General features: G+C 38.4%; 1 protein-coding gene across 1 annotated transcript in view; it reads right to left on the reverse strand.

Annotated features, from left to right (window-relative positions):
* Positions 1 to 1,201: 1,201 nt before the first annotated feature.
* The window catches only part of adam17b (ADAM metallopeptidase domain 17b), a 17,271-nt gene continuing 5,373 nt past the window's right edge, over positions 1,202 to 13,099 (reverse strand). The window contains exons 9-18 of the mRNA XM_067573117.1: positions 12,803 to 12,947; positions 12,618 to 12,709; positions 11,947 to 12,099; positions 11,291 to 11,490; positions 10,086 to 10,189; positions 9,630 to 9,764; positions 8,724 to 8,854; positions 7,468 to 7,635; positions 5,613 to 5,669; positions 1,202 to 4,487 (exon numbers count right to left, since the gene is read on the reverse strand). Coding sequence (XP_067429218.1) covers positions 4,083 to 4,487; positions 5,613 to 5,669; positions 7,468 to 7,635; positions 8,724 to 8,854; positions 9,630 to 9,764; positions 10,086 to 10,189; positions 11,291 to 11,490; positions 11,947 to 12,099; positions 12,618 to 12,709; positions 12,803 to 12,947 — 1,590 coding nt within the window. The 3' untranslated portion in view covers positions 1,202 to 4,082. The remainder of the gene's footprint in view (positions 4,488 to 5,612; positions 5,670 to 7,467; positions 7,636 to 8,723; positions 8,855 to 9,629; positions 9,765 to 10,085; positions 10,190 to 11,290; positions 11,491 to 11,946; positions 12,100 to 12,617; positions 12,710 to 12,802; positions 12,948 to 13,099) is intronic.

Raw genomic sequence — 13,099 nt, forward strand, 5'->3', positions numbered from 1 at the left:
TCTTTCGATAAAAGGAAGTTTGACAAAACTCACTTTTTCCAGAGCTTTGAATCGAATCACAAGTAATGAAAATACATCTAACAAATAAAATAAAATGGAAAACGTATCAAGGCTGAAATCATAGCAGCTACTGAGGTCACATGTCGGTGTCAGCTGAATAAACTCCACTGATGAAAACTGTGATATGGTTAAAAGCTCTGGAAAATGCTAGTAAGTGGACTTTGAAAAGGGACAGTTTTGTCAAACTAACAAGATTAAGTGAGGCTGTAGTTGAGCTAAATGCTAAAATGCTAACATTTACCATGGTCATCATCGTAGTTTAGCATGTTAACATGCTAACACTTGCTAATTACCACTAAATAAAGTTTCTTCAACCCGCCTTCCTCCCTTTAAAAAGAGCAAAGAAAAGTTATTTCCATTCATCATTTTTTTAGAGTTTCAAGTGTATGTTGTGTAGCAAACTAATACTGTAGAGCTGAAACAACTAATCAATTAGCTGACTGAAAATTAATCAGCAACTATTTTAATAATCCATTTATCTGAAGATTTGCTGCTTCTGTCTTTGGGTTTTAGACTTTAAGTCAGACAAAACAAGACATTTGAAAACGTAATTGTGATGGACATCATATAAACCAAATAATAAATCAACAATAATCTATAATGAAAACAATAGTTTAGTTGCAGCCTTAAAGTTATGATTAAATTGGTTTTCATGCTGTCCATCATAATGATGAAACAAAGCCACATACATTATAAAACACTAAACCAAAAATCAGCCCAAGTGTCCTCAATACTTTTTAAAAATCAAACGACTATTTTTAAATGTCAACAATGAACCTTGACACTAAAATGTTTTATTACATCTTAACTACAAAGAGCGCTGCACGTCTTTTCTCCTGCATTATCTGTCATTGATTATCTATTAGAGAGTCTCTTAAGGAGATTTATCTGTAAATAAAAACAGATTAAAAATATTTTTTTTTACCTGGATGAACCTTTTTCAGAGATGAAAATATTAGCATTTTGATCAATTTAGAGCTGAGACGGCTGTTTACAGAGATTTTAAATAAATGAATCAAACAAACTAAAAGTTGGAGGGATTAAAATAGTATTTACAAAAAGTCCAGAGAAAATTCTGCCTGTTATTCCTTTAGTTGCAGACTGACAACACATGGATGTAAAATCACTTCACAGAGCGTGCTTAAGAATTATTAAACAATTTATTTCTCATCAGTTCAAACACAGACTTTACAGACATTAAAAACAGACAGTAAACACAACATCAGACTCACTGAACATCAGTCGGTCCGACACGTAAACATACAACAAACAGACCTTTAGATGGTTTAATACTCAGTGAACGTAACATTTAACAGAATAGAATAAATGATCGTCTGCATATAACGACACAGAAACGTCACGGCGAACAAACACAAACATCACGCCACATTAAAAATACTGACTAGTGCATTCGTATACCACAGAAGAAGAGAAGGCACAGGTGATCAAGTACTGGCTGATTGTCATTTAAAAAATAATAAAGAATTTAACGACAGTCCGACTGGCAATTAAAATAATAATAATAAAATACAAGACTTAAGCACAAAAAATAACACTTAAAAAATGTCTCCCATCAAAAAACTGTTTTCATTGGTTTGATAAAAGCTGTAAAAATCTCTTTTTTTGGTTTAAACTTTACACCAGATTTAAACACAAGACTTTGGCGACTCCTAGTGGTAGATATTAAAACTGACACTGAGTCAACATCTGTCTGGAAACAATAAATAAACTGTAACAAATTTAACCAGGATTCAGCGGCAGGCGATACCACGACATTTCGTTTTGTAGATCTGATACCAGAAACGCATCCCGACTGTGATTGTCTCAATTTGTCTTCAGCAAGTTCAACAATTTTTCTACTGGCAACTGAATAATCATATAAAAACTGTACATACTGTGTCTTTAAGAATAAGAATACATTACCGTGATATATCTGAGTAGTTTGTGCAGCGTTAAATTACACATAAATTCTTGATTAAGGCACAAACACACAAACACTGGCAGGTTTTTAGGGTTCAGTGGCCAGTGAGACACTTTAAAACAGAAACCTTCAGATCAGTTTTAGTTTTAGATTAGTTTTACATTTTATAAAAAACAAACAAACAAAGATCTTTTGCTGAAGCTGTAAAATTCACTTTCAGTGCAGTTTGACTTTTACATAATCAGACGTTCCTTTAATCATTTTTTAAAGCTCTTTATGTCCATTTAAAAAGCAGAAAAAAATCGTTTGTTATCAATAAAATACAGACGATAAAGTCCAGAAAGTTTCAGTTGTTGTTTTTTTTTTGTATTTCTATTGCTGGTGCAGTGAAAAGCTGTCAGTGTCATTAGACTCTAAACACACAAACGATGAGTCATATTTAGAGCTGCAACGATTCGTCTATTAATCAGTAGATCAACAGAAAATTAATCTACAAATATTTTATCGATTATAATAATAATCGATTAATCATTTCGGTCATTTTTCAAGCAAAAATGTAAAAAAAAACTCCACAGATTCGAGCTTCTCAAAAGTGATGATTTGAAGCTTTTCTTTGTCAGACACGACGTCGCCTTCGAGTCTGAGAAACTGTGACGGACGTTTTGCTTTTTTCTGATGTTTTAGAGACTAAACTGATATAAGATGAATCGTTAGTTGCAGCTCTGGTATATTTATGCCTGAGAATCTGATCAAGTATTCGATGGCTTGATATCTTTTTAATGTCGGAAACGTTTTTGGATCGATACGCAGCTCCATCTGCAACAGCTTTGGGTCCACGTGAGATCTGAGGAAGACGGATCCTGAAGCCGAGGAAGGACGGACAGTTTATGCTGTTATAAACAATAAAAATGTTCTTTTCTGATCTGAACTTCAGGGTCCTCGGTGGTGCATTCAAAGACACTCTGACATCCAAAAACTAATCAGCTGTTGACAAGCAGAAGACAGAAAATAATCCAACGTGAAGGTTGTGAAACGACAACTGCTGAACTGAGCGAACAGTTTCTGGAAATGTTGAAGTCCAGATTATTCATCTGATGTTCAGAATAAGCAGTTTTAGGAAACCTGAGCCGACGCTGCTGCTGCTGCTGCTGCTGCGTGTTTTCCTGCTCACAGCTGCAAACCAACAGCATGAGAACAAACTGTAACTCTGACCCTGAAAACTAAACTGAAGTTGCTGTGATGGATTCTCTCTGTTCACAGAAATGAAGTGAAACTAACGTCCGCCTTTATATTTAACAGGCTGCAACAGATCTGCAGCTGCAGCGACGTTTTTTTTCTACATTTTCTTCTTACATCACTACATGTGAGGGTTAATACCCGATGAGCGGATGTTATCCTGCTCACATCACTTGCCAACAGGATGTTAAGCTTTTCTGATCTGATCTTATCTCAAAAATATGGAGAATCGTGACACTTAAGAAACGTTAAGAAACATTTCTGTTGAACAAGTGATCAGTTTTACTGCAGAAACGATGTGACAGTGAAGTGTTCTTAATGACGGAGCTGATTTAACCTCATTAACTCCACCGGGACGCCAGTGTCCAGTCTTCCAACCAGGAAGATCTCATGTTTACAAAAATATGGAGACTCCAAATGTCCTTTTTGGAAATCTGCCTGAACCTTTTCATAGAAGAAAACACTGTTGAGTTGTCATACTGTGTGTTATCTTCTTCAGATGTTTGGCTTTTGTTTACAGCCTGTTGACTGACTGAAAACAAAATGTTAATTTTAGGAGGATGATATTTTTCAATTTTTACTGACTTCAAAGACTTTCTGCTCTGTTTCTGAGTGTTTCTGACACTTTCACAAGAAACTTCTGGAGGTTTCCTCGCTGGAAAGACCTTATTTCAGCAGATAGTCACCGTGGTTCAGGAGCTGCAGACGTTTTGATTCGGGTCGTTTTAGGTTTTGCTCCAGAATAAGGACGGAGAGGAAGAGGTTAAAAAACTGTAAAAACTCCTCTAAGTTCTCTGCAGACATAGTCGTTCTCCACCAGAACTGGAGGATCTGAGACTCCTGGTCCTGGTCCCAGTTCGTCCCCTCAGCACTGCGTCTCCTTGGTGTCGATCTGATGCTGCCTCTTCAGTCTGAACAACATTGCCTTCTCGCTGCGTCCCGTCACGCTGTTGTCCGTCAGGTCCTCGAAGGACCGCGGAGCCGAGCCGCCCGGCCGGCTGAACGCCTCCTCCAGCGCCTCCTCGTCCAGGTGCGAGTCGAAGCTGGGGTCCTCCTCGATGGTGGCCATGCGGGGGCTGTCCAGAGGGGCGTGGCCGTTAGTGGGGGCGGGGACAGGGCCAGAGTCGGGGCCGGGGCTGGAGACCGGAGGCGTGCTGGTCTGTTGGGGGCCGGACGGCTGGAAGCGAAGAGCGGCGGAGGTGGTGGAGAAGTGAGGAGGTTTGAAGATCCGAACGGACGCAGACTCCAGGCTGCTCAGGAGCTCGGCATTCTGGGGGAAAAAAAACACGATTAAAGGAGCAGAACGCCATTTTTCATGTTCTAGTTTATTAACTGGAGCAGTTTTTATCGTTTTCAGTTCATTTCTTTAAAAAATCAACTTGCAGAGACTCAGAACTTGCTGCAAACTTTATGTTTTAGTCAAAGTTATTTTATCTACATTTATTGTCACTATCAAATAAAATCAAATCTGCCAATATTTGTTGCTATAACAACATGTATCTTGTTATATCACATAATTTCATTAGCTTCTTGTTATGACAAGTTATAATGGTTTGTTTCTTGTAAAAACTGAGGAGTTTGGTATCTAGTAATAATGTACAAGTACTCAGTGCCAAGATAAGTTCATGTCGTAGTTCATTAACTGAAACATTTTCATTTAATTTCTATAAAAAAAATCAACCTGCAGAAACTTGAAACTTGCTTTGTTATAACTAACAATTATGTTCAGAAGATATTGACACAGTTTTCCCAGAGTTGACGTCTTTAGATGTTTTGTTTTGTGCAACCAACAGTCAAAACCCCCAAAATATTGGAGTGTATTAATATTAAAAAACATTAAACTGTCAAATAAGACAAAGAAAAGCTCAAAATCTTCACACTGAAGAAGCTGAAACAGGAGCTGTTTTGGAATTTTTGCTTGAAAAATGATTTAAATGATTAATAGATTTTCAGACTGTGTATCAACTTCATGATAAAATCACATTTTTATCGCAGTGATAATATTATGGCTACGAGCTTCTGAGCAGCAACAGTTTTCACAAATGTGCTTGGTGGTGCATTCAAGGACAATCTGGGAAAAAAAAACTGACCAGCTGTTGAAATGCAGAAGACAAACAAAAAAAAATCAACTGTTAAACTGAAACACACAGTTTCTGGCACATTTTGTTTTCTAAAACTTCTCTCACAGCTGCAAATCAACAGATGATAACAAACTGTAACTCTGACCTCTGAAAACTAAACGAAGTCGACTGTGATGGATTTTCTCTCCGTGAGAAGTTTTAAGTTTTCTCTCTGTGAGTTGATTTTCACAGAAATGAAGTGAAACTAACGTCTGCCTGACAGAAGAGATGATTTATATCTAACAGGCTTTAACATATAAACTATATACACTTACGCTGGGGAAGAAGAGAGACTTGGTGGTCTGTTCGTATTGTTTATCCAGCTTCTTGTCCTGAAAGTAAACACAGGAAAAGTGAGAAAAAACTAAACTCATTTTGTTCACATTCACTACAATCTGAATTACTAAACATAATAAAAACTAATTAATACTGTGAATATTAACATGTTTGAGTTGATCTGTAATTGTTCAGAACATGTAGAAACATTTTTGCTGTTGACGAACTCGGACGACACGTCAGACAAACTTTAACGAAATATTTCGTGCATTAAAAGGACGAGACAGTCTGGTTTTCTACTTTGATGAGCTGTATAATCCTAAAATCCTGTAGCCTCGAACACATCATGACATCACAGTGAAACATCATCTTAAAACAAATTAAAACATGTTTCATGTCGTCTCTGATTAAACGTTCTTCTCCTCAAGAAATTGTGTTTTTTAAATCCTGATGTATAAAATTGAACTTTTCTATAATTCTTTGTGTTACAGAGACAAAAAATATAGTTTCTCAATGTCTCGTTTTAACATTCTGACGTATTTTACAGAAGCCGAGAACAGCTGTGCTTGCAATTATTTTTTTAACGCCGTTATCTGGAGATCACAAGTTAATTATTTTAATCAACCTGCTACAAACTAAAGGTCATTTCTTCTGATTACTAACGATGTTCATCAGACATCAGAAGTGTCGTGACGGCGTCAGCGATGAGAGAAACGAAGCTTTCTGAAGCAGTGAATCAAATGAAACAGTTGTGTTGAATTTGTTCAGTTTTGATAAAGTCAAAACGGCGACATCTGCTGAGCAACTCTGACATTGTTTCATATGTGAGGATTCAGAACAAGACGTCATGACAGTATGTAAACTCACTGCCGTCATCTGTTTGATGTCGTCTGTCGTATTTTATTCAATAAAGGTTATTTACTAAAAGCTGGATGTATGGAGATAATGAGTCATTAGTTAATAAGGCTCATAGTTACTACTTTTATAAACTCTTTGATGAATTAGTGATGAATCCTCCTCGACAGTCATGACTGATCTTGAAGGCTGAAATCAGGTGAGATCAACTGAACCAGACGCTCGTTCTTTTAATTCTCCAGAATGATTCTGTTATCTAGAGGAAACAAAAGTCGTTACCTTGAGAAATCGACCTTTCGTTATCTCGAGATAACAGCATTAAAAACTAATTGCAAGCACGGCTGCTCTGGGCTTCTGTAATATTTTCTTGTTATTACTGATAACAAATTGTTCCGAGTGTTTCAAGAAACTTCTTGTAACATGTCACCTTATCCTGTTATATCACAAAAGTTATTATCTTATTTCACAAAATTAACATGTCTCATTAAAACAAACTTTTCTGGTTATAATATGATACTTCACGTCTCATCGCCAACATGAAATAAAACTTAATGAAAGTATAAAAGCCTGAAATTTTCACTTTTTCTAGTCGATGTAACAATATCATCTCTTTAGTCTCTTTACACATTATTAGAAAAGTTTGTTTTAATGAGATACTTTTATTTTGTGAAATAACAGGAAAGTATTATGTTATAACAAGAAAAAAAGGTTAATTTGATATCTAGTAATACTGAGAAATGTTCTCAGAATAACATGAAAATATCTTGTTATAGTGTGAAAAGTTTCTTTGATATAAAAAGATAAAGTGATATGTTGTCATAAAGAGAAAATATCTCAAAAGTTTCTGATTAGAAACTGAGTAAATCTTGTGTCTAGTGTCTGTGTGTGTGCATGTTTTCATAACTGTGAACAGGACCTCTCTGTACTGGGACTGGTCATTCCCAGTAGTTCTGACTGGACTGTTGGACACAGTGAAGTGTAGACCAGCACAGAACTCACCACACAGTGAACCAGGATGCCGAAAGGAACCCAGAACAGCAGCGAGAACGCCACCACTGACCCCACGATGTTATCGGCTAGAAACTTCCCGAACGTGTTGATGTCCAGCTTGTCGATGAAATCCCACAAACGCTCCACCACGTCCTGCACCTGCTTCATGCACTTCCCCTGCGGAGATCAGAGCCAACGGCAGAGAAACGTTCACACCACTTAGAACAAAAACAGTGCAAACAGATTTATTCTTATGTTCAAGTGATTTAAAGGATAATTCTGGTGATTTTCTATAATTTTCTTATTGTCAAATCTCATGTTTGGATCCAAACCAACAATGAACTGATCTACTAACAAGTATCATGTGTGTATCCAAAGTCTGATATGTCTTATTCCTCTGTGCTGTAGACCTCTGTTGTTGTCCAAAAACTATCAAAAACACATCAATGAGCCACACCCGCTGCACTGGGAGACATGTTTCTTCATTATGAAGAGTTTGGTCACGTTAGTTTGTTTAGAAACGGCTCCAAAGACTAATAACAGCGATCAGTTTCAGTCTCCGGAGAGTAGTTCTGTGTAAGACAGACGCCACTGAGCATGTGCGGCAACACGGTTCTGTTTACAGCTTCACTAGCTTGTTGTGCAACATATCACAACCTTTGTGTTAGATTATAAATCTCTCAAGACCTTCAGTACAAACAAAGCCTTAAAAAGAATCACGTTCCTGCACATGCTCAGTGGCGTCTGCCTTACACAGGACTACTCTCTGGAGACTCTAGTCCAGGTTAGACAAATGTAAATAAGGTGTTTTTTAATGTGGTCTGGATGCAGCTTTTATAACAATAATAAAATAACTGTTTTGCAAATCTGAAAGTGGTTTGTAAAGAGAGCTAAGACTTTGCTTTTTATTGTTTATTAATAGATTACTATTTATAAAAAGTTTCCTTTAACTTTCCCCATAACCTCAGGACTCATGAAGCCTTTGTTTCAGCTCCTCTAACACGACTACTGACACTGATAAATGTGTCTGCTGATTTCTGACAGCAGTAACCTCATATTCTTCTTTTCACTCCTTGGGAACATTTTTATGTATGAAACTCGCCCACAAACACAGCAGAACAGGTCGCTGATATGGACATTTTAGGGGCGTCAATGAAGCTAATGATGAACGTTGTAATGTGAAGAGTTTGTTGGATCCGACTCGTAAGAACTGACGTCACAGAGAAAAGTTATTTAGGAGACAAAGTGCTGTTGAATCGTTTTACCGCTCCATCACAGAAGCCCACAGTGCAGGGTTTTCCTTTACGCAGGAACAGGAAGTGGCCCGTCTCGTCCTGGTAGGGAGCGCAGACGCCGCTGCTGCTCCGACAGCAGACTTTACAGGACGAGTTTGTTTCTATAAAGAAGAAGAAGAAAGAAGCAGATTAAGACGATTTACTGCAGCTGTTACAAACTGCACTCAGAGTTTAACATCCACCTTGTAACAAAGGTGATGAAAACAACTGAATTCATTAAAATTTAACTTAAAAATAAATTTAACAGAAAAAAGGTAGAAATAAAAGGATAAATATTAAAGGATCATTTCACCCAAATTACATAAAAACCTATTTTTCCTCTGGTTGTCTCTCCAGTCAGATACTTTTGGTTTTTATTCATCCACAGAAAATGAAATACAACTGAGCTTTGTTTCTTTTCACCAAGTTTTAAAATTACATTAAACAAATTAAATGACAGTAACATCTCTCTCCAGAAACAGTAAATGCATTTCAATCCATCGGTTTTTATGTGCATTATCAATTTGTCAGACGAGGGATCGAGTGTGCACAAATCCAGACAACAAGTTCAAAGAAGTGATGTCTGCACACTGTTAAGCTCCCGATAAATAAAGGAAGATCTTACAGATTGACTATCTGAAAGGATGAAAGAAGTTCGTCCAGTTTTTGTAATTTAGGTGAACTGACCCTTTAACTTTCCCCCTGATTTGTTTCCATCAACTAGTGAAAAGCTAAAATTTCAGAGCACACTCAACAGTCCACTGAAGGTAAATTTGAGGCTTTTGGGAGCTAAAAACTTAATCAGAGAGTTCATCTTTAAACATCTATTTATTTTCCTGAGTTTCCCGCCTCAGACTCTTGAGCAGAGCGGGGGGGCGGGGCATTGGAGCGTCGTACCGTTGCAGGCGCAGGGCTGCAGCTTTAAGATGGCCTGGCAGAAAGGAATACACTCTCCGTTCAGACACTCTCCGCTGTCCAAGCACACCGTTTTATCTGGAGCGTTCTCCGGCGACGGACACTCGCTGCTGTTTCCTGTCGACACAAACACACACACTGAAGACCAGTCCTCAAATCTGATTGGCTGTGTCATTCAAAGCCTGGTGACACTTTATTTAAGGACTAAAATTCAAGATAAAAATAAAGCTAATTGTTCTGACTGTATGATATTTGTTCAGCTGACCTGATGATTTGTTACACTGACTTTTAACTAGCATTAATTAATTGAAAATGTACCAATCTAACAACTTATCTTCAGTATTTTCTGTGTAATTTGTACCAGATTTCATATTTCTTTCCAGGAAACTTCGCAGGAAATTATAAGGAAATGACAGAGCTGTGAGTAATCCAGCTGACCTGTGCAGTAGGAGTGTCCTTTACAGGTGGCGTCGATGGGTTCCTGGCAGACTTCGCCTTCAGACTCGAACCGGCACTTTTTACAGCACGCGCTGTTTCTGTCACTGAGCGGAGAGACGTTGGATGAGCAGAGTGGAGGAGAGAAACGTTAACAGACGCCTTCAAGTCTTTAAGTGTCAAAGAAAAACATAAACATAACAAAAATAAACACCTGCAGATGCTCTTTGACGTTTTTATTTAACCCTTTTATTTGAGAGCAGGAAAAAAAGTATGACACACTCTGGCTCTGTATGCATTTCTCTTTTATTTAGATGACGTTTCAGCCCTCAGGCCTTCGTAGGACGCAGGCACGAGTGTTTTATGTAGGCCGCACCCTAGAAACACATCTGATGGTGATTAGATTGTTGATCTTAAAGGAGGGCTGAGTGCCGAAACCTCATCTAAATTATACAGAAATGCATATGAAGCCAGAGTGTGCAACACTTTTTTCCTGCTTTCAAGTCTACTTTCAGTGATCAACACCTCAGTACAACTCTTGGTGTGTGTTACTAATAGTCTAATAATCTTTTACTATCAAAAGGAAGAAAAAAGATGTGGTTTTGTGGTGGAGGTATCAAACTCAGAGACAGATATCTCCAAACCTGGACGCATAAAACTATTTCTCTAAATAGATATCACTGAAAGAAGGAGAAGAGATAATTTATGTAATTTGTGTTGTGGGTGAACAGACTCTTTAAACTGGGTAACAATATTGTTGCAGTGAATCTTTAACCGTTGTCCACACATGTTCCCAGTAGAGTATATTTATGTCTCCTGCTCAGATCTTTATTGTCCCACAAGAGGAATTTACTTTTGCAGCGAGGCAGCATAAAAACACACAACACTCAAACGTTAAAAGTGCTGCTACTATACACTAAGGATGTTTGTTAAAAACAAGGAAATTAGCAACAAAACGAATAAAGTGCTGAGCTGTGTGAAGAACCAAGAGGGAGTTTATAATGTGTAGAATTAAGAGCACTTATTGCACAAGGGATGAATGAAAAATTGAACCTGATGCACCTAATTTTTGGAAAATACCACCATCTGGTGTTAATCTGGCATTAAAAACATTTAACTGCAGAAGATGCACGCTTCGTTGTTCCTTCTTGCATATTGCCTCATATGTTCTCTGAGCAGTGCTGCAGCAGCTCTGCGTCGTCTCTGACCTGCACTGAGCTCCGGGTCTCAGCCTGCATTCGGCGGTGCAGCAGAGGTCTGAGTTGATGTGCAGCAGTCCCGGGTCACACTCCTCCCCGAGCTCCACCCGAGAGTTCCCGCACACGTTGGTGTTCCTCTCCTTGAAGCAGGACGCCGCCTTCGACCTCAGACGCTTCACTATGGAGCGCTTACTGCAGTTAGAGAACAGCTGCACACACAGGAAACACTTACTCATCATTCTGAACTGAACTGTCATCAAACTGGACTTTAGATTTTACACTGAATTCAACCTCCGCTGTTACATAATTTAATTATTTATTGCATGTGTCACATTTAATTTTTGCTCGTCACCTTCATATGTTTCATACACTTCATTTCTTTGTTCATAGCACAGTGCAAATAGGTTTTAAATTTTAATATTATTTTATTCATTTCATTATTTATTATTAACTTTTGTTCCCTTTTTATTCTTAATTCTTCTATGCCAAGAAACATTCTTTGTATGCTGCATACTTGGCTAATAAAACTGATTGTAATTCTGTTATCAAACAGTGAAAACATGTGAGTAACTCCACATATTTCAGCTGAAGCTTCAGGTTCTGTATCTCACAGCGTCACATGTTGTCTGTTTTTGTAACAGTAAGGAGAAATCAGGAGGCAGCACCTTGTTGTTGACGTGGTCCCCGCTCACAGCGATGGGGTACATGACGTATTTGCCTCCTTGGTCCTCTCGGGGGGCACAGTACGGGATGTTGTCGGGGTCGTGTTCTGCCCCGAAGTTATGGCCGAGCTCGTGAGTCGTCACCAGGTCTGCTTCCTGTGACAACAACAGTGGTCAGTGAGTTTATATCCACCAACAAAATATTCCCGATTTTATAAATGCATCTTACTGAGGCACAGTTCCTGTACAGCTGTTTGTGACAACTTTTGTTATAAGAAAAAAGGGGTTTTGTAGAAAAATGTTTGTATTTCTCAAAAGTGAGATATCAAAAAAGTATATTTTGGTATCTGCATCAAAAGAACTTCCACTTGTTGGCAGCAGAACAAGCTGTAAACACAATATCTGACATATTGTCAGCTTTTATAGAAGTTCTGGCTAACATGGTAGCACACAGCAACATCATCACCCCATAAACTGTCAATAACTACTTCTGGGGTTCCTCAGGGTTCTATTATTGGTCCTTTATATTTTCAATTCACTTGCTAACATTTAACCCAAAGGTCCTCTGATCAAAACAACTTAACAGATTCAAAATGCCTTCAGAAATGTCAAAAATGAACATTACAAAAACAAATGTCACTGTATGAACAACAGCATTCACAAAGCTGGCACACCTTAGTCAGGATGGTCTTCCCATAGTTCTTGGTGCTGGTCAGTCCAGTGTTGAGGTAGATCATTCGTTGTTCGTTTGAAGAAGAAGGACACCCTGAGGAATGAAAACGCTTTAATACAACCAGGATTATTCTTTAAAATGATCTCCAGTAACTAGGCGAGGACTCAGCGAAGCAGCAGGACTCACCTTTGGAGCAGAGACCTCCAGGGATGTCTGGTTTGGACGGAGCAACGTAGGCCAGACCCAGAGTGCCTTCATCGAAGTCCTGATAGGTGAAGAGGTGAGCCAGGCACACGTTGGAGGCTTTCTCTGCGATATCCACACTGAATTGCTGCAAGGACACAAAGCAGCAGAGATCCAACACTCAGGATTTAAGATAAACAAGAAGTCTTGTGATATTGTCTTTCCCACACAGAGCACCACTGTGGATTCATCCATCACTGAAAAAGTCCCCAACAAATGCACTATCTCCTCCTGTTTGTT

The sequence above is a fragment of the Thunnus thynnus genome, chromosome 18, assembly GCF_963924715.1.
Source record: "Thunnus thynnus chromosome 18, fThuThy2.1, whole genome shotgun sequence".
Taxonomy (NCBI): domain Eukaryota; kingdom Metazoa; phylum Chordata; class Actinopteri; order Scombriformes; family Scombridae; genus Thunnus; species Thunnus thynnus.